The 25,733-nt window shown below is 44.0% G+C and overlaps 2 protein-coding genes across 2 annotated transcripts in view; both read left to right on the plus strand.

Annotated features, from left to right (window-relative positions):
- Nucleotides 1-400: 400 nt before the first annotated feature.
- Nucleotides 401-16,811, plus strand: F2RL1 (F2R like trypsin receptor 1). The gene is made up of 2 exons (XM_006927801.5): nucleotides 401-533; nucleotides 14,492-16,811. Exons 1-2 carry the CDS (start codon nucleotides 416-418, stop codon nucleotides 15,601-15,603), a joined length of 1,230 nt encoding a protein of 409 aa, XP_006927863.2. The 5' UTR covers nucleotides 401-415; the 3' UTR covers nucleotides 15,604-16,811.
- Nucleotides 408-25,733, plus strand: part of S100Z (S100 calcium binding protein Z) — a 49,895-nt gene continuing 24,569 nt past the window's right edge. Inside the window, exon 1 of the mRNA XM_045062321.1 lies at nucleotides 408-533. The gene's annotated coding sequence lies outside the window, so the exon portion shown is untranslated. The remainder of the gene's footprint in view (nucleotides 534-25,733) is intronic.

A 25,733-nucleotide genomic window follows, 5' to 3' on the forward strand; every position in this document is an offset into this window, starting at 1 on the left:
TTAAAGGGTAATGGTAGTTTTAGGCGTGGCCAGGTCTAAAAGAACTCGAGGTCCGAGCGTTCCGGACTTTGCATTCCAATACAGCTACTTCACCCTCCCAGCCCCGCCCGCGGGCGGCTCCCGCACCCTCCCCAACAGCAGCTCTCGCACCTGCAGCGCGTAGGTGGGCGCCCGGGCTCCTGGCAAGACTGCGTGGGGCCTGACCCGCGCGTCGGACGTCCGAAGGGGCGGGGCCGAGCCCCGCGTTCCGGCCCCGGGGCGGGGCCTCGCGCAGGTGCGCGGAGACGCTCGGGTTTCACTGAAACTCATCCGTCTCCGGGGAGGCGAGCTCAGAGGCTTGGATTCGGGCAGGTGAGACGGTGGCTTTCTCTTGGAGCGGCGAGTGGGACTCCGAATTTCGAATCATTGGCGGCGAATGCCCTGCCCGCCTGGCGTCGGGGCTGCAGGAAGGATGCGAAGCCTGAGCTCGGTGTGGCTGCTGGGGGGCGCCATCCTGCTGGCGGCCTCTGCTTCCTGCAATCGCACCGTCCAAGGTGAGAAACTTGGTCAAGGAGGGCTCCTGCAGCTAAAGAGCCAGGGATCCCAGGCACATGCACTGGTGGTGGAAGCTGGGCAGGTGCACGAAAGGTGTTCTCTTGCCGCCGCGGCCACCACCTCTCGCACCCCCTCTCGGAGGCTTTAGTGGGGATCGCTGCGCCGGAGAGCAATGGGCTGGAACAACTGGGAGAGGCTGAAGTCCGCGGAGGAAGAGGAGGGAACGGAGTGCTTGCGTCTAAAGGGTACCTAGAGGGCTCAGCTTCCCCTCCCCAGGGTTGGCTTCTTTGTAAACATTCAGTCATTAAGGCGCTTTTCGCACACCGGTGGCAGGACCTCTTAGACTTAGTTGGCTCATAGCGGTGTGGAATGGGTGAGAGCCCGAGGCCTGGGAAACTTCTTCCTCGCTTTTTGTGACCTCCTCAACTTTCGGAGCCCCCTCTTTGGGGTCGGCTCCCGTAGTTCGAAACCGTCCTGGGGTCCGAAGCTCCTCTGGCACGGTGGATGGCCCGCGTATGGAAGGGCCGGACCCCGCTGGGTTTTCGGGGTATTGAGCGCTCAGCCTGGAGTTTTAGGCCAGTTGGGCGTCACGCGGATTTTACAAATGGAACTTCTTGGACCCTGCCATTTATTCGACTAGGTGACCTTACTGCGGCCCTGGGTTTCCGGGCCTTTATATGCCACACGGAACCTATTTGGGCCGCCATTGAGGTCTGTGTGACCCAGGCTGCCCGCTCCGGGAATGGAACAGCACGGGAGCCGTCCCGGCGGTGCTCAGGTGCCAGCTTGTGCAGGGCTGCCGGGTTCCGCAGGTGTCCTGCACCGGGTGTGCTCCAACTTGTCCTCCTGGGGGCGGGATCTCCCCTGATGAGCAGGCTTCTGAGGGTGTGGGGGATAGTTGGCCAAAGATAAAGCTGCTGTGATGCTAACGGGTGCCCGGCTGTTTGTGGCTGTCCGGGTAGTCTCAAAAGGGAGGTTTAAATTTCCCCGTGAATTTTGTAAAGGCGCAAATCACTGTCAACTTGAATTAGATTGAAGAATGTGATTCTTTTGCCTCTGGAATTACAGAAAAGGGTGTTCTAGTATATACTTGAAACTTGCACCACTGTATAACTTTTTTGGGCACCATTACAATAAAGGCATTTATTAATTACCAGGAGGTGTTGAAACTGTAATGAACACGTTTCGATTTGCCTTTGTCTTTTAAACTTGGAAACTTAAGTAAAGCTAAGTATGTGCAAACATTAAGAAAAAAAATGTAGGTATAGATGACCCATAGCTTTTCTGATTTATACAGTTCCTGTAGGGAGGTAGCCCTGAGGATTTAGCTGGTCCTTGTTTACAGATTGAGGGAGCTGGCTGGGAGGTGGGCATTCTTGGACAATGTGGTGAACTTGTTTAACAACAACAACAAAATCAAGTTACTTGTTAACCAGAAGTATTTAACATTGCACCTTGAGGGGTTTTGTTTTGTTTTTTCCCCCTCCACATACTTTTTTGTTCCTTTGCATGGTAACTTTCCTAAAGGGTTAGTTAGGTAACAGACTTAGGTAGATGGAGCTTTCCTCCCAACTTGAAAGTATATTGAATTTGATTAAGAAATAGAGCATCCCCAAAGTTTTTCTGCCCCTTAGCATACCTCTTTGCTCATCCACTTTTACCTTTACCCTTGTGCATGTTTCTCAGTTTGCTACCAGGCAGATATTTGGTTTGATTTTCTTCCCAGGCTTTTTTGATCTCACCCTAAAGACTGACTCATGGAGGGCAACTCTGCCTAGAATATACCTTTCTCATTTTACAGATGGGGGCCACTGAATTGGGGGTGGAGGCAAGGAAAACACTCTGTCAGGCCACATTCGCATTCCAGTCACAACATTAATTGATAATTATTTGTGTAAATATGTTTAATCTGTCTTCCTCCTGGATCATAAACTCTGGGAGGCCATGGACTCTAGTGTCCTCTCCATCACCATGGTCCAGCACGGTCTCATTATCTAAAGGACCTCAGTAAATATTGAATGAGGAATGAAGTGAGGGGACTTGGCCCTAGTGATCTGGCAAGGTGATGGAAGTTTTGCGTTTCAGCCAGCTTGTTTTAAGCTCTTCTTTCTACCACATCACAAGCCTAGGAGGTCCCCTATGATTCAGTGATTCTGTTCTTCTTTTGGAGACTGAAACTTCTGTTCTCTTTGTAATTGACTACGAATTATACAAGTAGTATGTCATCACTGTAGAGCAATAATGAACAAAATTTTCTTTGAAAAAGACAAGTTTAATTACATCATTTTCAGTACCCAAAGTATACCACTTCTGACATTTTTTAAAATGTTTTTTTAAATAATTTTTTTAATGTTTTATTTATTTTTGAGAGAGAGAGAGACACACACACAGAGTAGAGCAGGGGAGGGGCAGAGAGTAAGGGAGACACAGAATCCGAAGCAGGCTCCAGGCTCTGAGCTGTCAGTGCAGAGCTGGACGCGGGGCTCAAACTCGTGAACTGAGAGATCATGACCTAAGCTGACGTCGGACACTTAACGGACTGAGCCACCCAGGCACCCCCACTCCTGACATTTTGTTTGTATCCTTTCCCATTCTTTATACATCCTTGCATAAAACATGTACTCACAAGCAGAAAGTCTTTCTGTACAGCATGGGATTATATAAACGTCAGTATCATGTCAGTAAATAAAAACACTTTTAAACTCTACAACATGTTATAAGAGGATTTATCATAATTGAAAAATTAATCTGTTAATGGACACATGGCGTATTTCCAATGTTTCGTAATGAGAGAGAATACTATAATGAATGTGAAGATGGGACTCGAAATTTCTGTTTGGTTTCTTGCCTGCTTTGTGCATAGTTACTAATTAACCCAAGTAGATGATGTTTTAGTGCTCTGTGTTTGACTTTCTTATGGTTTTATTAGCCGGGCAAGTGTTGAGAAGAAAACAGTTCATCCTGAAAGAACACATGAAAATTTACTGATGTGTACCTAGGGAGAGGTCTCTGGTCATTGAAGCTTTTATTTTTTAGCCTGTGTTCCCAGATATTGGAAGCAAATAGATTTGTGGTGAGGAGATAGTAAGGAAAAGGTTACAAAAGGATACTTCCCACAAATAAAGTACTTGATCTGTACTTGGTTTGGTGGGGAGGGTGGGCCACTGGAGGATGCTTAAAATAACAAAGAACAAGTAATAGTTTTAAAGTTAAAGTCGTTAAAAGTTTAAAGAAAAAGTTTTCCATGCATTTCCCCCACAATTGTCTAAATCAGAAGTGTTTTAAAACAGCGAAAATCCCCCATTCTTTCTCCTCTCCAGTGTCAGTGGACTTCTATGCCCAATACAGTAAAACCTTGCTTTGGGAGCCTAATTCGTTCCGGAAACATGTTTGTAATCCCAAGTACTTGTCTATCAAAGCAAATTTCCCTGTAAGAAATCATGAAAACTCAGGTTATTCATTCCACAACCCCAAAAGATTCATATAAAAATTGTGACAGTACTGTATTGTATTATAATAAATACTGTATTATAATAAAAAATAATAAATCCAAAATATAAAGAAAAATAAACAAATTAACCTGCACTTATCTTTGAAAACCTTTGTGGCTGGTGTGAGGAAGATGAGAAAGGAGGGTTTTGTGTAGGACAACTTTGTCACTAACGGAATCACTGCTATCTCTTGGCTCAATGGAATCTTTTTCTGCATGGGGGCCACTGTATATGCTCACACGGGTGTTGACTATAGTACAATATTAATAAACTCTTGCCGTATACTGTATTTAATGTAACTGGCAATAGGTCAGCAGAGGAAAGGGTCTGTATCTGTGGGCAGCCTGACCTACAATGAAGCAAAGCATCCCTAAGCTTACTCTTGTTTGCAAAAGCAAAGGACTGTCAGTAGGTGCTTTGAAGTGACAAAAAGTACACTAATGCCAGTCGTGGGCACCTACCACTGTTCTGAAAAATAACTGATTTTTGCCAAACACCGCAGCCTGAGACCAAGCATCTGAGCATGGGAGACAATCACCCACAATCCCACATTGCGAGAGAGAGAGAGAGAGAGAGAGAGAGAGAGAGAGAGAGACCCTTAGTTGTGATCATGTGATGTTCAACATCACATACTGCTCACATGTATTATCACTCATTTATGAACTTAAAATTTATCAGAAATGTTTGCTTGTCTGGCAGAACACTCAAATAACAAGTTACTTGCAATCCAAGGTTTTACTGTATATATATTTTGTAACAGTAGAAGGATTTTATTAGATATACTATGCCATAATTTTTTTAATGTTTATATACTTATGGTGAGGGGTGGGGCAGAGAGAGAGAGGGAGAGAGAGAATCCCAAGCAGGCTCAAAGCTCAGTGCAAAGCCCAATGCAGGGCTTGATCCCATGACTGTGACATCATGATCTGAGCCAAAGTCAAGAGTCACACACTTAACTGACTGAGCCATGTAGGTGCCCCACGATTTATTTTTTTAACCTAATCTGCTCATGGTCAGTATGGGGAAATTTATCCATACTTTTATAGGGGGAATATTATTCATTATATAAATGTCAGAAGTTACTGAACTAGTCTCCTTTTTTTTTTTTTTTAAAGTAATCTCTATGCCTAACGTGAGACTCAGACTTATGACTTGGAGATCAAGAGTCACATGCTCTACCCACTGAGCCAGCCAGACACCCCAAACTAGTCTCCTTTTTTTTCTTTTTTTAATCTTTTTTTTTTTAATGTTTATTAGAGAGAGAGAGACAGAGCGTGAGTGAGGGAGGAGCAGAGAGAGAGAGAGAATCTGAAGCAGGCTCCAGGCTCTGAGCTGTCAGCACAGAGCCCAACACGGGGCTTGAACCTCTCAAACCATGAGATCATGACCGGAGCTTAAGTCGGATGCTTAACTGACTGAGCCACCCAGGCGCCCCTTTTCTTTTTTTAAATGTAAATTTTTTCATTTTTTTAAGTTTATTTATTTATTTTGCGAGGGAGAGAGAGAACAAGTGGGAGAGGGGCAGAGACAGAGGGAGAGAGAGAATCCCAAGCAGGTTCTGCACTGTCAGCACAAAGCCTACTGCGGGGCTTGAACTCAAGAACTGCAAGACCATGACCTGAGCCGAAATCAACAGTCAGCCACCACCCAGGTGCCCCCTAGTCTCCTTTTTAATAGTTATTGAGACTAACTTTTGTTTTAAAGTTTATGATTACTTTTTTTATTTTTGAGAGAGCACGATCGGGGAGGTGCAGAGAGAGAAGGGGATAGAGGATCTGAAGTGGGCTCTGTGCTGGCACAGAGCCTGATACAGGTCTTAAACTTACGGACTTCGAGATCATGACCTGAGCCGAGGTCAGACGCTTAACCGACTGAGCCATCCAGGTGCCCGGAGACTGTTTTTATTTTATCATGACACACAATATTGCAGTAAATATTCTTGTACATAACAGTATTTCTGTGCACGTTTGCTAGTATGTATGCAGGGCAGATTCCTCTAAGTAAGTTCATAGGTCCTAGGGCACTTTAAATTTTGATGTTTTGCCCCAGTGACCTTGAAAAAGATTGTACCAATTAACGCTCCTTCGAAAAGGAAACCCAAACGATGTGGAGGCCTGTGAAGTCAAAAAAGAAAGTTCTCCCCTCCACACCCATTCTACTCCACAGATAATGGCCATTGTTTATAGTTTGGTTAGTATCCTAGATTTCAGATTTCAAATTATAATTTTGTTATACCAAAGCATATTGCTCTGTCAGGGGCTTTTTTCAGTTGATAGTATATTGTAGCTCTTAATTGCATTTCAGTATTACTGGATAGTAAGTATAGCATCTACTGTTAATGTTAGAAACCATATGGGGATATGGTAAGTTAGGAATAGGGGCTAATGAACATTGCTTGTTTTCCTTTTATTTTCCTTTTGCAATTGGGGTGGGGGGTGCTGCTTTGAGTATCTGTGGGTATGTGTTCTTGCATACTTGGGCAAATATTGTTGATTATTGCCCATAAATGGGGATGTTTTTATAGCCAGTACTGTATTTTATTTTTAGTTAAGAATTTTTTTTAATGCTTGTTTATTTTTGAGAGACAGAGCACAAGCGGGAGAAGGGTAGAGAGAGAGGGAGACACAGAATCCGAAGCAGGCTCCAGGCTCTGAGCTGTCGGCACAGAGCCTGGCATGGGACTTGAAGTCATGAGCTGTGAGAATATGACCTGGCTGAAGTGAGACACTTAACCAACTGAGCCACCCAGGGGCCCCTATCGCCAGTACTTTACATGTGCTCAAAGTTCATACGTGCATTTAATTTTTTTCCCACTATGAAATAGAAAAGATTTTAGCTGATCTATAGATGGGAGATTATAGGTAGGTAGATAGGAAGGTGGATAGATAGGTAGATAGTTGGGAGCTGGGATAGTATCAGTTCTAGATGAGTTCTGGGAGTTTTGGTGACTGACATAGGACATTGTAAGCAGTAAAAGTCTGCACTATGCTGAAAAGGCTTTAAGGATCTTTGAGTAGCATCTTGATGTTTACTAGTGTTTTTTGTTTTTTGTTTTTTTAAACGTTTATTTATTTTTGAGACAGAGAGAGACAGAGCATGAACGGGGGAGGGTCAGAGAGAGAGGGAGACACAGAATCTGAAACAGGCTCCAGGCTCTGAGCAGTCAGCACAGAGCCTGACGCGGGGCTCGAACTCACGGACCGCAAGATCACAACCTGAGCCAAAGTCAGCCGCTTAACTGACTGAGCCATCCAGGCGCCCCTGATGTTTACTAGTGTTAAACAACATGCTCCTGTGTGCTCTGTGACTGGTACAGTGAACACAGTTACTGTGAATGCTATGTTTTAAATGTTTATTTTATAACGTATTTTGAGAGAGGGGGCATGTGCATGCAGGGGTGGGGACAGAGAGAAAGAATCCCAAGCAGGCTCTGTGCTATCAACGCAGAGCCCAAGGCTTGCTCATTTTCTGGAACCGGGAAATCATGACCTGAGCTAAACTCAAGATCAGATACTTAACCAACTGAACCACCTAGGTGCCCCATGAATGATATTTTTGATTGAGACCATTCAAGGTTACATGTTGGAATATTCTCAGGAAATTTTTCTCAATCTCTTCCTCTCTCCTTTTTTTTTTATTTATTTTTATTTTAGTATTTCTTACTGTTCCCCCCCCCCCCCTTTATTTTACTGTTCTTATTGAAAACAGATTTTGATCTCTACAGGAACCTTCCTGACCTGGTATGTGCTTGTTTCTATGGAGAATTTTAAACATACGAAAGTAGAAGATTATAGTGAATTCCACACTCAGTTTCATGATGCTGTAGCCTGTTTTTTGTCATATTTTTTAACAGCTTTGTTAAGATAATTTGCATGCCGTTCAGTTCACCTACTTAAACTCTACAGTTCTATAACTTGAAGAAAATTCACAGTTGTATATCCATCACCACAATCAACTTTAGAACATTTTCATTACCCCAAAAGAATATCCCACCCCACCCCAGCCCACCCCTGAGCCATCACTCCCCAGTCGCCCCATTTCCCCAGCTGCTGACACCTATCATTCTACTTTTCTGTCCATGGATTTACTTATTCAGGGCGTTTGATGCAGATGAAATCATACACTCTGCGTGTTCCCTGGTGACTGACTTCTTGTACTTAGTCTTTTCAAGGTTCATCCATGTTGTAGCGTGTGTCAGTACTTTTACTGTGAACTAATATTCCACATTTTGTCCATTTATCAGTTGATGAACTTTTGGGATTGTTTTCCACTTCTTGATGCTTACGAATAGTGCTGTCAGCATCCATGTACACATTTTTGTGTGGACATGTGTTTTTATTTGTCTTAAGTATATACTAGGAGTGGGAATTGCTGGCTCATATGGCACCTCTACACTTAGCCATTTGAGGACCTGCCATCTTGTTTTCCACAGCGACTACACCATTTTACATTCCCACCAGAAGTATCCGAAGCTTCCGGTCCTTGTGTTACTTTGAAAGGAGTGCAAATATAATTTCATCTTAAGATGTTTCAGTATGTATTCATAAAAGATGAAGATTTTGTTGTCAAACATAACCACGTAACCACTTAAAATACATCCTTAACATAAAATATTCAGTCAGTATTCAAATTTCTGTCTCATAAGTGTCATAAGTACTACTTTTTTTTTTTATTAAAAAAATTTTTTGGGGGGCTCCTGGGTGGCTCAGTCGGTTAAGTGTCCGACTTCAGCTCAGGTAACGATCTTGCGGTCCGTGAGTTCGAGCCCCGCGTCAGGCTCTGGGCTGATGGCTCAGAGCCTGGAGCCTGTTTCCGTTTCTGTGTCTCCCTCTCTCTCTGCCCCTCCCCCGTTCATGCTCTGTCTCTCTCTGTCCCAAAAATAAATAAACATTAAAAAAAAAAATTAAAAAAAATTTTTTTTTTCTCTGGGGGTTCCTGGGTGGCTCAGTCAGTTAAGCGACTGACTCTTGGTTTCGGCTCAGGTTCGTGGGTTTGAGCCCTGCAATGGTTCCATGCTGATAGCGCAGGGCCGCCTTGGGATTCTGTCTCCCTCTCTCTCTACCCCTCCCTCTCTCTCTTTCTCTCTCTCCCAAACAAATAAGTAAGCTTAAAAAAATTTTGTAAGCTCTACACCCAATGTGGGGCTTGAACTCACAACCCCGAGATCAAGAGTTACATGCCCTACTGACTAAGCCAGCCAGACCCCTGTATAAGCACTATTTTAAAAGTTGTTTGAATCAGGATCCAAATAAGGCTCACCACACATTGCACAGGTTGATAGGTCTTTTAAATTTTTTAATGTGTGAGTCCCTGCTCCACACCTCTTTCTCTCTTATTTTGTGTTTGTTTTGTGATTTATATTTTGAGGAAATTAAGTCCTTTGTCCTGTAGCAGTTTCCACATTCGGGATTTTGCTGGGTCCATTCTTGTTGTGTTTTTTAATATATCTTACTGTTTTCTTTATTTCCGTTAGTTTGGCGGTTGGATCCACGTGCTTGATCAGATTCAGGTTTGTTGTTTTTTTTGCAAAGTTAGTTCCATGGTGCTTCTTTTCTTTTTTTTTTTTTTTTTTAATGTTTATTTATTTTTGAGAGCGAGAGAGAGCAAGCCTGGGGGAGTGGGGACAGGGAGAGGGGAATAGAACATCTGAAGTGGGCTCTGTGTTGACAGCAGCGAGCCTGATGTGGGGCCCGAACTCACAGAGTGTGAGATCTTGACCTGAGCCCAAGTCAGATACTCAGCCCACTGAGCCCACGGGTGCTTCTTGTCTTAGGCACACAATGTCTGGTTATCCTTTTTGTGATATTATTTTTTTTTTAATTTTTTTTCAATGTTTATTTATTTTTGGGACAGAGAGAGACAGAGCATGAACGGGGGAGGGGCAGAGAGAGAGGGAGACACAGAATCGGAAACAGGCTCCAGGCTCTGAGCCATCAGCCCAGAGCCCGACGCGGGGCTCGAACTCACGGACCGCGAGATCGTGACCTGGCTGAAGTCGGACGCTTAACCGACTGCGCCACCCAGGCGCCCCCTTTTTGTGATATTATTAACCGTGGAAATCAATGCCTAGGTTTTTCTCCCTTTTATAAAGCAAACTATATAATTTTTGTTGGTACTAAAAAAAAATTGAGTTTTCTTTGTGATAATTCTAAAATCTTGGTGGCTCCGCCCTACAGAAATGCAGGCTAACTCATTGAATTAGTCTCTGGTGGGGTGTGTCTAGGGTGGAGGACCTAGATCTTTAATGGCAGAGTTCATCGGAACACAGTCCACCAGTCAGTTACCAGCTCTGCCCCATTCCCTCTCTGGAGAGTTTGTGAACATTTTACCGACACAGGATTCACAGGATTCTTTTACAGCTCTGGAAGGCTTCAAACATGTTGATATTAATACAAATAAATATATTAATTATTAGAGAAGGAGCTAATTTAAAGATAGTCATTTTTAAAATGGTAACATTTGGGGCACCTGGGTGGCTCAGTCGTTGGAGCATCTGACTCCTGCTCAGGTCATGATCTCACACGGTTCATGAGTTCAAGCCCCGCATTGGGCTGTGCTGGCTGTGAGGCGCCCACTTTGGATCCTCTGTCTCCCTCTCTCTCTGCCCCTCCCCTGCTCTCTCTCACACACTCTCTCTCGAAAATGGGTAAACCTGGGGCGCCTGGGTGGCGCAGTCGGTTAAGCGTCCGACTTCAGCCAGGTCATGATCTTGCGGTCCGTGAGTTCGAGCCCCACATCGGGCTCTGGGCTGATGGCTCAGAGCCTGGAGCCTGTTTCCGATTCTGTGTCTCCCTCTCTCTCTGCCCCTCCCCCGTTCATGCTCTGTCTCTCCCTGTCCCAAAAATAAATAAACGTTGAAAAAAAAATTAAAAAAAAAAAAAAAAAGAAAATGGGTAAACCTTAAAAAAATAATAAAATGTAAAATTTTACATTTAAAATTTTCTGTTTGAGAAAAAATATCGTGTGGAGTCGGCATAGTTTGGTCTCAAAGGATTACAACACGTGAGCTCAGGTCAGGGCCCCAGAGGGGCAATGCGGTATAGACTTTAGAAGCCTGGACTCTAGAAATCGACTGCCTGGTGTTGAGTCCCGACTCCTAGCTAGCAACTGTTTAACCTTGGGAAAGTGACCCAGTTTCTTGGTGCGTCAGTTTACACATCTGTAAGAGGATGATCTGTTAATAGTACATCCCTCACAAGGCGGTTGTGAAAGCAAGTTAATACATGTAAAGTGTTGGAAGCCATGTTGGACACAGGATACGAGCCCTTAGTAAGAGCTCTTACTGACTATTGTAGTTATTGTATTTTGTAGAGCTGTGCTCCTATAGTCCCCAGCTAGTGCTCCTGTTTTGTGTGGATTGGCTACTAACTGGATCAGCCCAAGGCACTAAAGAAATGGGCAGGAGAGCTCTTGATTCTCCCTCATTTCCTTCAGTGGTGTGCCTAGCTGAGCCTCTCCGTCCCTCCCAGGTGTGTTGAGCACCTGCTGTATGTCCAGGGCTATGCCAGGGACTGTGGGACTTAGAAAAACATTATGACATGGTCCTATAATCTCACACAGAGACCCTTACCATTGTGAGGTCCAGGGGGCATTCCACAGACATCTCATCTGTTAATAAAAAAACAAAAAACAAAAACAAAAAAAACCTGGTCTCTTGAGGTGTTTCAAACTTGGTTACTCTGCTAACTGGTTTTGAAAAACAAGTGGGGTCATGAAGTCAGGTAGAGGGTGGTGACTGGCTCTTCATAAGGTTGAACTAGAATACCGTAGAAAGTACTAGAGTGTAGCCTGTGTGATCAAGGTAGTTGTTTTGTGAAACTTTTTTTTTTCCATCATGGATAATACATACTGGAACCGGGTTACCGTATAGAATGTTTCTTACTGTTTTAGTCAAGTAGTTGAAGAACACTGTAATACATAGCAATATTCTGCTATTTTAATTTAAAGATAATTCATACTCTTTGGAAAAAATTATAAAAGAAATAAGAAGAGATTGGTCTACCTGAGTGTTTAGTTTCCTGTGGCTGCCGTAACAATCGGCGCAAGCTGGTGGCTTTATTTATTTATCTTAAGTTTATTTATTTTGAGAAAGAGAGAGCATGAGCAGGGGAGGGGCAGAGAGAGAGGAGAGGGAGAAGCATTCCTTGGCTGGTTCTGGCAGGGCTCCAACCTCTGCCTCCATTTTCATATTGTTTTCTCCTTTTGGTGCTCTCTTCCATTTCTCTCAAATCTCCCTTTGCCTTTATTTTTACTAAAAAAAATTTTTTTTAATTTATTTGTTGAGAGAGAGACAGAGGGAGCAGGAAAGGGGCAGAGAGAGAGGGAGAGAGAGAATCCCAAGCAGGCTCCACACTGTCAGCACGGAGCCCAATGCGGGGCTCGAACCCACGAACCAGGAGATCATGACCTGAGGTGAAACCAAGAGTCAGATGCTTACAAGACTGAGCCACCCAGGCACCCCGCCCCCCACCCCCTTGGCCTTTCTTTTATAAAGACACTTGTTGGATTTAGGGCCCACCTAGATAATCCAGAATGATCCTCTCATCTCAATATCCTTAATTACACCTACAAAGATACTTTTTCTGTTTTCTTTGTTTTAAGTTGTTACTTTTTGACAGAAAAGAGAGTAAGTAGGGGAGGGGCACAGAGAGAGGGAGAATCCCAGGCAAGCTCACTGTCAGCACAGACCCCAATGTAGGGCTTGAACTTGCAAACTGTGAAACCATGATCGGAGCTGAAACCAAGAGTCCAACGCTCAACCTACTGAGCTACCCAGGTGCCTCAAGATCGTTTTTATTTTCTTTTTTCCTTAAAATTGTTTATGCTTATTTTTAAGAGAGAGAGAGAGACAGAGTGTGAGCAGGGGAGGGGCAGAGAAAGAGGAAGACAGAATCCAAAGCAGGTTCCAGCTCCAAGCTGTCAGCAGAGCCCAATGCAGGGCTCAAATGCATGAACCGTGAGATCGTGACCTGAGCCGAAGTTGGACACTTAACCGACTGAGCCACCCAGGCGCCCCAGATCATTTTTCCAATAGGATAATGATCACAGATTCTAGGGATTAGGACATGGACGTTTCATTTTGGGGGCTACCTTTCAATACACTACACTAAATGAAAACTGAAGTATTGATCTCCATACCCTTTATTTCTCCACCCAAGCTAACTTAACAGAAACCTCAAGAGAAGTGAACAATCTCGCTGAACATGGGTGCAAAGCTAGGGGACGAAAAAGTAATGACTAAGCATAAAAGTTACCAAATAAACTTGTGAGTATTTTAACCTCCTCCCTGGCATACTGTGATGCAATTTGCTGTATTTTCTCTACGTGGTGAAGAGAGAGAGAGACCTGTTCCTCAGAATTCGTGTCATCCAGTTGTCCCTCGTTTTCTTATTCAACTCCATGAACACTTGGTTAGGTAGGATGTAGACTGGATATGCCATTTGTTTGTGGTTTCTAAAGTTTAATGCAAATATGGGAATGATAGCATAAGTTGTTAAAGCTTGCCATGATACTTGCTTGAAAGTCAGAGCACAAATTTGTCTGAATACAATAGTGCAGTGACCTGTTCCGTGATCTTGAGGCCAGAAGACTTGCCTGCCAGCTGGCCTCTGTAGGAAGGTTTCCAGGAGTCCCCCACAGAAGTGGGGGAATCCCTGCCCAAGGCTTGGGCTGTCCTTGTGGGTGGAGAGGGAATGTACCTTGTGCTCCTGGGAATTTCCCTATGTTGGACTTTGGGATAGGGAATGACTGATAGGCCAGGCTGGATCTAGTCTCACAGCCAGAGTGAGATGGATGGCCATTATAACAACAGAGACGGGGTGCCTGGGTGGCTCAGCCCATTAAGCATCCGACTTTTGATCTTGGCTCAGGTCATGATCTCATGGTTTGTGAGATCGTGCTCCGAGTTGGGTTCTGCGCAGAAGAGTGCAGAGCCTGCTTGAAATATTCTCTCTCTCTCTCTCTCTCTCTCTCAAAATAAATAAACTTAACACACACACACACACACACACACACACACACACACACACACACACCAGTTAGGAACAGTCATTAGACTGTGGGTAGTTTGTAAAAATAAATTGAAGTACTATCAGTTTTTTTGAGATTCAATAGAAATCAATGTTCTATTCCACATGTACCCCACAACCCTCTGGAAAAAAAATCCATTGTAAAAAACAAACCAACAAAACCCAATAATCCCATCCCCCAAAGAAAACCCTTGTAAGCATTTTGTACACTCCTGTCTTTAAAGTACTTTTATGTAGGAGCACCTGGCTGGGTCTGTTGGTGGAGCATGCCATTCTTCATCCTGGGGTGGTGAGTTCGAGCCCCATGCTGGGCATAGAGGTTACTTTAAAAAAAAAAAAAAAGACAACTTTAAAGTACTTTTATTTAAATAAACCAGCATTACTGCTGAAAGATTGATCTCTGTAATGACCCTTGTCTGCCTGGCCTTTCTTGTACAGGAACCAATAGAACGTCTAAAGGAAGAAGTCTCATTGGTAAGATTGATAGCTCATCTCAAATCACTGGGAAAGGAGTTACGGTGGAACCAGGCTTTTCTGTGGATGAGTTTTCTACCTCCGTCCTCACTGGAAAATTGACTACTGTCTTTCTTCCAATCGTCTACACAATTGTATTTGTAATAGGTTTGCCAAGTAATGGCATGGCCCTATGGGTCTTTCTTTTCCGAACAAAGAAAAAGCACCCTGCTGTGGTTTACATGGCCAATCTAGCCTTGGCAGACCTCCTCTCTGTGATCTGGTTCCCTTTGAAGATTGCCTATCACATACATGGCAACAACTGGATTTACGGGGAAGCCCTCTGCAAGGTACTCATTGGATTTTTCTATGGCAACATGTACTGTTCCATTCTCTTCATGACCTGCCTCAGTGTGCAGAGGTATTGGGTCATCGTGAATCCCATGGTGCACCCCAGGAAGAAGGCAAACATTGCCTTTGGTGTCTCCCTGGGGATATGGCTGCTGATTCTGCTGGTTACCATCCCCTTGTATGTCGTGAAGCAGACTGTCTACATTCCAGCCCTTAACATCACAACCTGCCATGATGTTTTGCCTAAGGAGGTGCTGGTAGGAGACATGTTCAATTATTTCCTCTCTCTGGCCATCGGAGTCTTTTTATTCCCAGCCTTCCTCACGGCCTCTGCCTATGTGCTAATGATCAGAACACTCCGATCTTCTGCTATGGATGAAAACTCGGGAAAGAAGAGGCAGAGAGCCATCAAGCTCATTGTCACCGTCCTGGCCATGTACCTGGTCTGCTTCACTCCCAGTAACCTTCTGCTTGTGGTGCATTATTTCCTGATTAAAACCTGGAGCCAGAGCCACGTCTACGCCCTGTACATTGTAGCCCTCTGCCTCTCCACCCTCAACAGCTGCATTGACCCCTTTGTCTATTACTTTGTTTCACAAGACTTCAGGGATCATGCAAAGAATGCACTCCTTTGTCGAAGTGTTCGTACTGTAAAGCGGATGCAAGTATCCCTCACATCCAAGAAATTCTCCAGGAAATCCAGCTCTTACTCTTCAAGTTCAACCAGTGTTAAAACCTCCTATTGACTCTTGCACCCCCTCCGTTGGTTGTTTTACAGGAGGATTTGGAACCTGCTTCGTGTTATGGGTATGTTTCTGTTGTTTCCTGACCAAGTGGGTCTCACCACATACCACCATGTATATGCAACATCTCTCAGGATTGCTGGAAGCTTCCCTGTTTGCATGAGGAAAGTCCCCCAAATTAATACAGATGTCAATTTTAGACTTCTTCTCAGATGCTCCCGGAAATGCAACCAACAGAAGCAAACTTTTCAGACGACGGTGAAAACACAGAGACCCAGTGACTTGTACAAACTAGTGTTGGCGTGCAGACAGAGTTCTTAGCTGAGACTACGTTTCTTTTACATCTGGGCTCAGTGCCAGCCCTCTTAGGGCTTCAGTGCCCTCAGAGATGATCAGACCAACTGACTGACTGTACAGATGAGGAGGCTAAAGAGGCGAAGAAGCTACTCACAGTAGGGGAGCTTCCGTTCCAACCAGTGGCAGCCAGTTAGTGTTGGACAGTACAGTGAGAATGTTCAGTGGAGTCCTCCTCCCACCTCCTCGTGGCTCTTGTTTACAAATGCAGGTTCGTCAGACTCAGGAATGAGAGCTCAGGGTCTGGGTCAGAAACCTGCGTTTTAATGAGCCTCTGCTGCATGTGCCCACACACACCAGCCTTTGAGAACCATGGGTCTGGGTGCTGCTTCTACTCACAAGGTGCCACAGGAGAAGCATACAGTGCTCTGGGTGTCTTTTGCAAGCAGCTTGTGATGACGTCTCTTTGTTGTCTCATCAGGGCTTTCAGTCATTTATCAGTCCTTTGAGGTTTTGGGTGTGCCCTTACCACGACAAGGAAAATACAGTGCAGATCTTAAAGGTGGAAATACAAATTGTGTGTAACTGTATACTGACTCAGAATCTTCAGGTAGTGTGAGTGACAGATGGTTTCAAAGTAAGGATGGCATTTGCCACTTAGTATTTTTCATAATTATAGTTGGACTATTTATTGTCAGTTTTCTTCACTTGCTACCAAATATGACATTGTAATGCCTTCACTGGATTTGAACCACATCTGTTTGGGAAAGAATGCTAAAGAGATGTGATTTACAGTATATTTAGGGGGCTATTTACCCCAAACTGAATTTGTAACTGTTGTATTTGTGTGTTTTTTTTTGAAATAATTTTATTGTAGAGATTTATAAATAACACATGACCCTGTTTTTTACAACTTATTTTTGAGTTGTGTGTTTTGTGGGTTATTTCTGAGGGAGGGCATGGGAGAAGGGAAACCCCAGCATTGCTCTTATAAAAAGCAATTATGTGTTGCTCACACTGTATTTCTTAGATAAACAGGGCCACACTCTGTATATTGCTTGGTAACAATTGTTTTCACTTAAGGTTTTAGCATTTTTTCCATGTTGTGTCTATAGGCTGACCTCCGTTTTTTTAAGGGATACAGACTTTGGGGTGCATGGGTGGCTCAGTGGGTTAAGCATCTGACTCTGACTGCGGTCGTGATCTCGCGGTTCATGAGTTCGAGCCCTACGTTAAGCTCTCCACTGACAGCGTCGAGCCTGCTTTGGTTTCTGTGTCTCTCTCTCTCTGCCCTTCCCCTGCTCGTGCTCTATCACTCTTTCTCCTTCTCTTTCAAAAATTAAGTATTAAAAAAAATGGTTTTAAAGGATACAGACTTCAATTTGGGGATATATTGTGATGTATTTAGTCATCTCCCTATGATGTTTCCTGAAGTCTCCTCTTTTTTTGTTGTTGTTATTAAAACAGTGCTCTGCACTAGACATCAGAGTAGACATCTTTGTGAGTATTTCTGTAGGATACGTTCCTGAAAGTAGAATGACCAGGTCAAAAGTTAGATAAGCATTCTAAATTTCGGTAACTCTCACCAAATTGCCTTCAGTAATTTGTGTTTCTACCAAAATAGTACCTTTGCACCTGTTTCCTGAAATGCTCTTTGACATGTGACCTATCAGTGTTTTGAAATTTTGCTAATTTTTTTTTTATTAAATTTTTTTTTCAACGTTTATTTATTTTTGGGACAGAGAGAGACAGAGCAGGAACGGGGGAGGGGCAGAGAGAGAGGGAGACACAGAGTCAGAAACAGGCTCCAGGCTCCGAGCCATCAGCCCAGAGCCCGATGCGGGGCTCGAACTCCCGGACCGCGAGATCGTGACCTGGCTGAAGTCGGACTCTCAACCGACTGCACCACCCAGGCGCCCCTTGAAATTTTGCTAATTTGACTAGAAACAAAATCTTAGCTGTTGTTTTACTTTGTACGGAAGCAGCACAGCTTAGTGGCTAACAGTGTAGCTCCTGGGCTGACAGGCAGGGCTGACTTCTGACCCCATCATATCTTGTTGGGTTTTTTTTACTTTAAAAAAATTTAATATATTTTTTAAATGTTTCTATATTTTTGAGAGAGAGAGAGAGAGAGCACGGGTGGGGCAGGAGCAGAGAAAGCAGACAGAGGATCTGAAGCAGGCTCGATGAGGACAGCAGTGAGCCCATATGGGGCTGAGACTCACAGACCGCGAGATCGTGACCTGAAGCCAAAGTCGGACGCTTAACTGACAGAGGTACCCAGGCACCCCCATCATATCTTGTTTTGTGAGCTTAGGGAAGATGCTTCTCTGTGCCTCAGTTTCCTCATTTTGTAAAATGAGGATAGTGATATTTTCCTCATAGTGTGGGGATGAAGTGTTTGGCACACTTATGCACTCAGGAATATTACGTAGCATTGTTGCTGTTGTTCTCGGACTGCTAATGAGATTTCATTTCTGGTCTGCCCCTTTCCACTCCAGTGCCTGTTTACACGCTGCCTTCCTTGCTTGCTCTGTTCTGAGTCTCCCAGCAGGCTTAGGTTGTCCTCATTTCACAGGTAAGAAACCAAAAGATGCAGGACGCTGAGTAACAAAGCAGCGGAAACAGATGGCTCACAGGGGCCCGGCAGGAGGTGTATGGGCTGATCCGTGAGGAACTTACTTTGGTATTTGCCATTTCTTTGTTAGTCATTTTTATAATACATGCTGGTGTATCAAACTGAACAAGAACATATAAAATGAGAATTTTCTTTCCTACCCATGCCCATTCTCATTTCCCAAAGGAAACAAATTTTGTAATAACTTACCTACAATATCTATATGTCTATTACACTCTTAAAACAAGAAATACATGTATATATATACACATGTGCATATATATTAACTAATAAATCAGCTAATATGGATCTTCCTCATTATTTTTAAAAGTATTTATTCATTTTTGGGGCACCTGGACGGCTCAATCGGTTAGGTGTCCAACTTCGGCTAAAGTCATGATCTCATGGTTCATGAGTTCGAGCCCCACATCAGGCTCTGTGCTGCCAGCTGGAAGCCTGGAGTCTGCTTCAGATTCTGTGTCTCCCTCTCTCTCTGCCCCACTCAAGCTTGCACTCTCTCTGTCTCTTAAAAGTGAATAAACGTTAGGGGTGCCTGGGTGGCGCAGTCGGTTAAGTGTCCGACTTCAGCCAGGTCATGATCTCGCAGTCCGTGAGTTCGAGCCCCACGTCGGGCTCTGGGCTGATGGCTCAGAGCCTGGAGCCTGTTTCCGATTCTGTGTCTCCCTCTCTCTCTGCCCCTCCCCCGTTCATGCTCTGTCTCTCTCTGTCCCAAACATAAATAAACGTTCAAAAAAAAAAATTAAAAAAAAAATGAATAAACGTTAAAAAAAATTTTTTTTTAATTTATTCATTTTCAAGAGAGCAAGAGATCGTGAACAGGGGAGGGGCAGAGAGAGAGATGGAGGCGGAGAATCGCAAGCAGGCCCTGCATTGTCAGCACAGAACCCAACGCTGGGCTTGAACCCACAAACCAGGAGATCAGGACCTAAGCTGAAATCATCGGACGCCTAGCCAACTGAGCCACCCAGGGCCCCATCTTCCTCATTATATTCAATGACAAGGTAGTATTCCATGTATGGATGATTGTAATATGGTCAGGGCCCTATAGAAGAGGATCGTTGTTTTGGTTCATTTTTCTTCACATCTTTGTACATTAAAAAGTAGAAAAGGGCACCAGGGTGGTTAAGTGTTTCTCTCTTGATTTTGGCTCGGGTCACCTCATGGAGATTGAGATGCATTGTGCTTGGCACTGACAGTGTGGAACCTGCTTGGGATTCTTTCTCCACTTCTCTCTGCCCCTCTGCCCCCCTCAAAGTAAATAAAGAAATTTTAAAAAAAGTTTTTTTTCTTTTTTTAACATTTTTTATTTATTTTTGAGACAGAGAGAGACAGAGCATGAACAGGGGAGGGGCAGAGAGAGAGGGAGACACAGAATCGGAAGCAGGCTCCAGGCTCTGAGCCATCAGCCCAGAGCCCGACGCGGGGCTTGAACTCACGGACGGCGAGATCGTGACCTGAGCCGAAGTCGGATGCTTAACCGACTGAGCCACCCAGGCGCCCCAAGAAACTTTAAAAAAAGCATTAAAGAAATGACTTGAGAGCTAGAACCCTAAGAATGTGTGTTTGCTGAAGCAAAAGCTTTTCGAATGATTACATTTCTTTTGCTTTTGAGAGGAGCTGACAAAGCCCCTGGGCTACCTGACTCTGCCCCTTACTGGACACGAATGAGGAACTCGGGCCCCAGCCCGGAAGCACCCTGGTTGTGGTTGTCTCTGCTCCTGTGTTGACTTTCTTATTGGGGTCTGAATTTTTTAAACTAGCTGCAAATTTGACTATTTTGCACTCCACTGGCTCTATTCAAATTAAGAGGGCCTTCTTACTTTTTAAGCAAATGTGGATTTGTGTCCCACTGCCAGACAGTAATACGGAAGGAATGGCCTTACTGGGAGTTGATCTGTGGCTATGTCCTTGGTGTCCCTTTAGTTGGCAGCAGAAGTTTCAGACCAACTAATTTCCTGGTTAATCAAGATTTCATAAATCCTGGGGCTGTAATCTCATCAGTATGCATAGTTTAGTGATTACAGCTTTCTTCCTGGAACTTGAACTCATTGGAGGCCCTTGAGAGGACTGGGCTGTGTTACAGAATCAAAGGTAGAGTTTGTCACTGCTGCCCTCAGTCTGGATTAAAATTACGAGTCTGTGCTACAGAGTTTGGATGTCTTCTTTTAATTTTTTTTTTTTTTTTATGTTTTATTTTGTATTTGAGAAAGAGACCGAGCGTGAGCAGGGGAGGGGCAGAGAGATGGAGACAGAATCTGAAGCAGGCTCCAGGCTCCCAGCTGTTAGCACAGAGCCGGATGCAGAGCTCAAATTCATGAGCTGTGAGATCACGACCTGAGCCAAAGTCAGTCGCTTAACCGACTGAGCCACCCAGGCACCCCTGGATGTCTTTAGAGAGAAGTTAGTGATTCCACCTAGTCAGAGGCCTGTGACATCCACCCATGCCCAGTTCTGAAAAAAGAAACTAAACAAAGATCAAGTCCCACATTAAAAAAAAAAATTATATATTTTGAGAGACAGCGAGCACTCACCCAAATGGGGAGGGGCAGAGAGAGGGCAAAAGAGAATTCCAAGCAGGCTTTGCCCTGTGTTACTGCCAGCTCAGAGCCTGACATAGGGCTCGAACCCACAAACCATGAGATTATGACCTGAGCCAAAACCAAGAGTCAATGCTCAACCAACTGAGCCACCCAGGTGCCCCAAGTCCCACATTTTTTTTTTCTTTCAAGCCAGAAATACTTGACTAAGATGGTTGTTCTTATCTAAATGGAAGTAATTGGAGTCACTCAGTCCACACCTCGTGCCCCACCTCGAACCACCCAGGTGCCCTGAGTCCCACATTTTTTTTTTTTCCTTTCAAGCCAGAAAGACTTGACTGAGATGGTTGTTCTTATCTAAATGGAGGTAATTGGAGTCACTGAGTCCACACCTCGTCTTTACTGAAGGAGAGTCTGAGCTGGCTTGGGTATGAGCTGCCCTTGCCTCCACCAGTTGCTCATTTTGTGGAATATTTCCCAGTCTCCGTCTTTATTGATGAGAAATTAGGCCCCGCGGGAGTTACGGGCCACCTCCTGCAGAAACCAGTGGCCCAACCTGCAGGCTCCATGGTGACCTCCAGGCAAGACATCAGCACCCAGCAGCGGTGTGAGTGGTTCATTTGATCATGCCACACATGGTTATTGCAACATTATTGCTTATTAAGTGCAAATAATCAAATCAGGATTCCTACCTTAGCAGTAGTCTTCTCGTGGTTGATGTTTAAGTGAAATGTACTAATACTAAAGACAAAACGGGCACCTGGGTACTTCAGTTGGTTGAGCATCCGATTCTTGGTTTTAGCTTAGGTCATGATCCCAGGGTCATGGGACTGAGCCCTGTATCAGCTTCTGTGCTTAGCACAGAAGGTGCTAGAGACCCTTTCTCTCTCTCCTTCTGCCCCTTCCCTGCTCATGTGCTCATGCGCTCTCTCAAAATAAGTAAATAAACAAGTGAATAAATACAAACAAACAAAGACAAAATAAACCAATCCTCCAGTATTTGGGCCACTGGAAAGCATTTAAAGAATTTTAGCCTATTCCAAAATTAGGTGTTGAGAGTAGGACAAAGTCAAGGAAAACATGAAGGATGAGAAGGCTTGAAAAGGGCCACCATTGTGGTTTATCCCTCTTAACAGTGTTTTGCTTAAACATTTCAAAAACTAAATTTTTAAAAATTATAAAAGTAATGTTATTCTAGTGAGTAAACCTGAGAATATAAAAGCATATAGTGAAAAGTGAGCATATTCCCTCCCTACACACTGTGTCAGAACTGAGTTACTCCCTTTGTGTACCCTTTACCATATTTTCTACGCATGTATAAGCATGTGTACCAATATGCTTTTTTAAGTAAAAGAGGAGTATTAGTTCTATGTATACATAATAACTTACCTGAAAACTTGGTGATTTAACACAATAATAAAGATTTACTAACATTCACAGTTTCTGTGGGTCATGAATTCAGGAGCAGTTTTGCCAGAAGGTTCTGGCTTGAGATCTCATAAGGGTGCAGTCATCTGAAGGCTTGACTGGGGTTAGAGGATCCACTTCCAGTGTGGTTCCCTCACAGAGCTCACAAGTTGGTGCTTGCTGTTGACAGGAGGCCTCCGTTCCTCTTCATGTGTGCCTTTCCACAGGTCTGCTTGAGTGACCTCCTAACACAAAGGGGAGGGCTTCATATGCCCCAAGAGGACAAGTGGGAAGCTGCAATGCCATTGATTGATTGATTGATTGGTTGATTGATTGAGTTTATTTTGAGAGAGAGAGAGAGAGAGAGAGAGGGAGCCAGGGAGGGACAGAGAGACAGAGAGAGAATCCCAAGCTGCCTCTGCAATGTCAGACCAAATCCTGACGTGGGACTCAAACTCATAAACCATGAGATCATGACCTGAGCTGAAATCAACAGTTAGGCACTCAATTGACTGAGCCACCCAGGTGCCCCTGGACTGTGTTTTAGTTGTTAAGTCAACATATGGGAGGAAGAGAGGAATTGAGGAATTGAAGATCATGCCTAGATTTTTTTCTTAATGGATGATGGTGAAATAATTAGGAGTAAACAAGTTTGAGGCTTGAAAGTCAAGAGTTCTCTTTTGGCCTTGACATCTGGAGTTTGAGGTGCCTGTTAGACATTCATTTAGAACGGTTGAAAAGGAAAAAAAAAAAAACAAAAACTAAAGTAGGACATTTGGATATCTGAATCTGGATTCTTTTTTTTTTTTAACTGATCAGGGATGGTGAGTCTTTGCCATATTATTAGCATTTTTATTTTTTATTTAGTTTAAGCAAACTCTATGCCTATGCCCAAAGCTCATTTTCTGTATGTATGTATGTATGTATGTATGTATGTATTTATTTTTTCTTTTCTTTTTTTTTTTTTTTTAATTTTTTTTTTCAACGTTTATTTATTTTTTGGGACAGAGAGAGAGCATGAATGGGGGAGGGGCAGAGAGAGAGGGAGACACAGAATCGGAAACAGGCTCCAGGTTCTGAGCCATCAGCCCAGAGCCTGACGCGGGGCTCGAACTCACGAACCGCGAGATCGTGACCTGGCTGAAGTCGGACGCTTAACCGACTGCGCCACCCAGGCGCCCCTATACGTATGTATTTATAGTGCATGTGAGGTGGGGAGGGACAGAGAGAGACAAGCCCAAGCAGCTTCCACACTGTCAGCCCAGAGCCCAACATTGGCCTCAAACCCACAAGCCGTCAGATCCTGACCTGAGCTGAAATCAAGAGTCAGATGCTCAACCCAATGAGCCATCTAGGTGCTCCTCACTAGCATTTTTATTATTTATCTATTTGTTTGTTTGTTTATTGATTGATTGGGAGGGAGAGAGAGAGAGGGCACAGGTGAATGAGGGACAAAAGGAGAGAGGGAGAGAGAGGGAGAGAGAAGCATGGCTCAAGCTCACCCAATGGGGAGCTCAAATTCACTAACTGTGAGATCCTGACCTGAGCCTAAGTTAGATGCTTAGCCAACTGAGCCACCCCGGTGCCCCCATTAGTGTTTTTAAAGTAAAGGACTTTGTGAGATGCCCTAGGGGAGAGACTATAGGTGAAGAGAAGCAGGCCTAGGTCAGAGGCCTTTGGCACTTTTTTTTTTTTAAGATTTTATTTTATTTTATTTTATTTTTATTTATTTATTTTTTATTTTATTTTATTTTATTTTATTTTATTTTATTTTATTTTATTTTTTAACGTTTATTTTTGAGACAAAGAGAGACAGAGCATGAGCAGGGGAGGGGCAGAGAGAGAGGGAGACACAGAATCGGAAGCAGGCTCCAGGCTCTGAGCAGTCAGCACAGAGCCCGACTCGGGGCTTGAACTCACGGACCGTGAGATCATGACCTGGGCCGAAGTCAGACGCTTAACTGACCGAGCCACCCAGGCGCCCCTTAAGATTTTATTTTTAAGTAATCTCTGCATCCAACATGGGGCTCAAACTCACAATCTCGAGATCAAAAGTCATATGCTTTACTGACTGAGCTGGCCAGGCACCCCTGGAACTTACCTTTTGACCAAAAAAAAAAAGAATCTGTTAAAGAGACTTTGAGAAGGGGGGGGGCACCTGGGCGGCTCAGTCGGTTAAGTATCCTACTCTTCGTTTTGGCTCAGGTCACAATCTCACAGTTCATGGGATCAAGCCCTGCATCAGGCTCTGCACTGAAAGCACAGAGCCTGCTTGGGATTCTCTCTCTACTTCTTTCCCTGCCCCTCCCACGCATACTCTCTTTCTCTCTCCAAATAAATGATAACACTTTAAAAAGAGAGAGAGACTGAGAAGGACGGGCCACTGGAGCAGGAAGAAAGTCCAAAGAAAGGAAGCCAAGGATGTAAAGGAGCGTGGTCAACCATGTGGAATATTACTGAGAGGTCGAGATATAAGAACAGAGAAATGACCCAGTGGGTCTTACCACATGGAGAACATTGGTGACCTTGACAAGACCACCAGTCTCAGTCACATGGTGGGGATAGGAAGCCACAGTTGTGTGTATTTAAGAAAGAATGAGAAGGAAGTGGACACGGTAATGACCGATGATCCGGTATAGCAAGTTTAATTGGGAAAGGGAGTGGAGGATTGTGGGGCAGGACAAGCAATGAGAGGGATTCTATTATCTTTATTTATTTTTTTTAAGTTTATTTATTTTGAGAGAGCACAAGCAGGAGAGGGGCAGAGGGAGACAAAGAGAGAATCCCAAGCAGGCTCTGCACTGTCAGCGCACAGCTTGACACAGGACTTGATTTCACAAACCAGGAGACCATGACCTGAGCCAAAATCTAGAGTCAGATGCTTAATTGACTCAGCCACCCAGGTGCCCCTCTGTTATCTTTAGAATATGTTGATGAATGTGATTCAGTAGACAGGGAACTGTTTGGTTTCTGTGCGGTTTTTTTAAAGATTTTATTTTAAGCAATCCCTACACCCATTGTGGGACTTGAACTCACAACTCTGAGATCAAGAAATGCATGCTCTACCAACTGAGCCAGCCAGGTGCCCTAAGCGGGAACTGTTGATGGTAGGAGTGTCTTTGGATATACCGTATTACTAGAAGTATAATTTCTGGTTTTGTGGGTTTTTTTGTTTTGTTTTTTTTGTTTTTAAAAATTTTTTTTCAACGTTTATTTATTTTTGGGACAGAGAGAGACAGAGCATGAACGGGGGAGGG

The sequence above is a fragment of the Felis catus genome, chromosome A1, assembly GCF_018350175.1.
Source record: "Felis catus isolate Fca126 chromosome A1, F.catus_Fca126_mat1.0, whole genome shotgun sequence".
NCBI lineage: Eukaryota > Metazoa > Chordata > Mammalia > Carnivora > Felidae > Felis > Felis catus.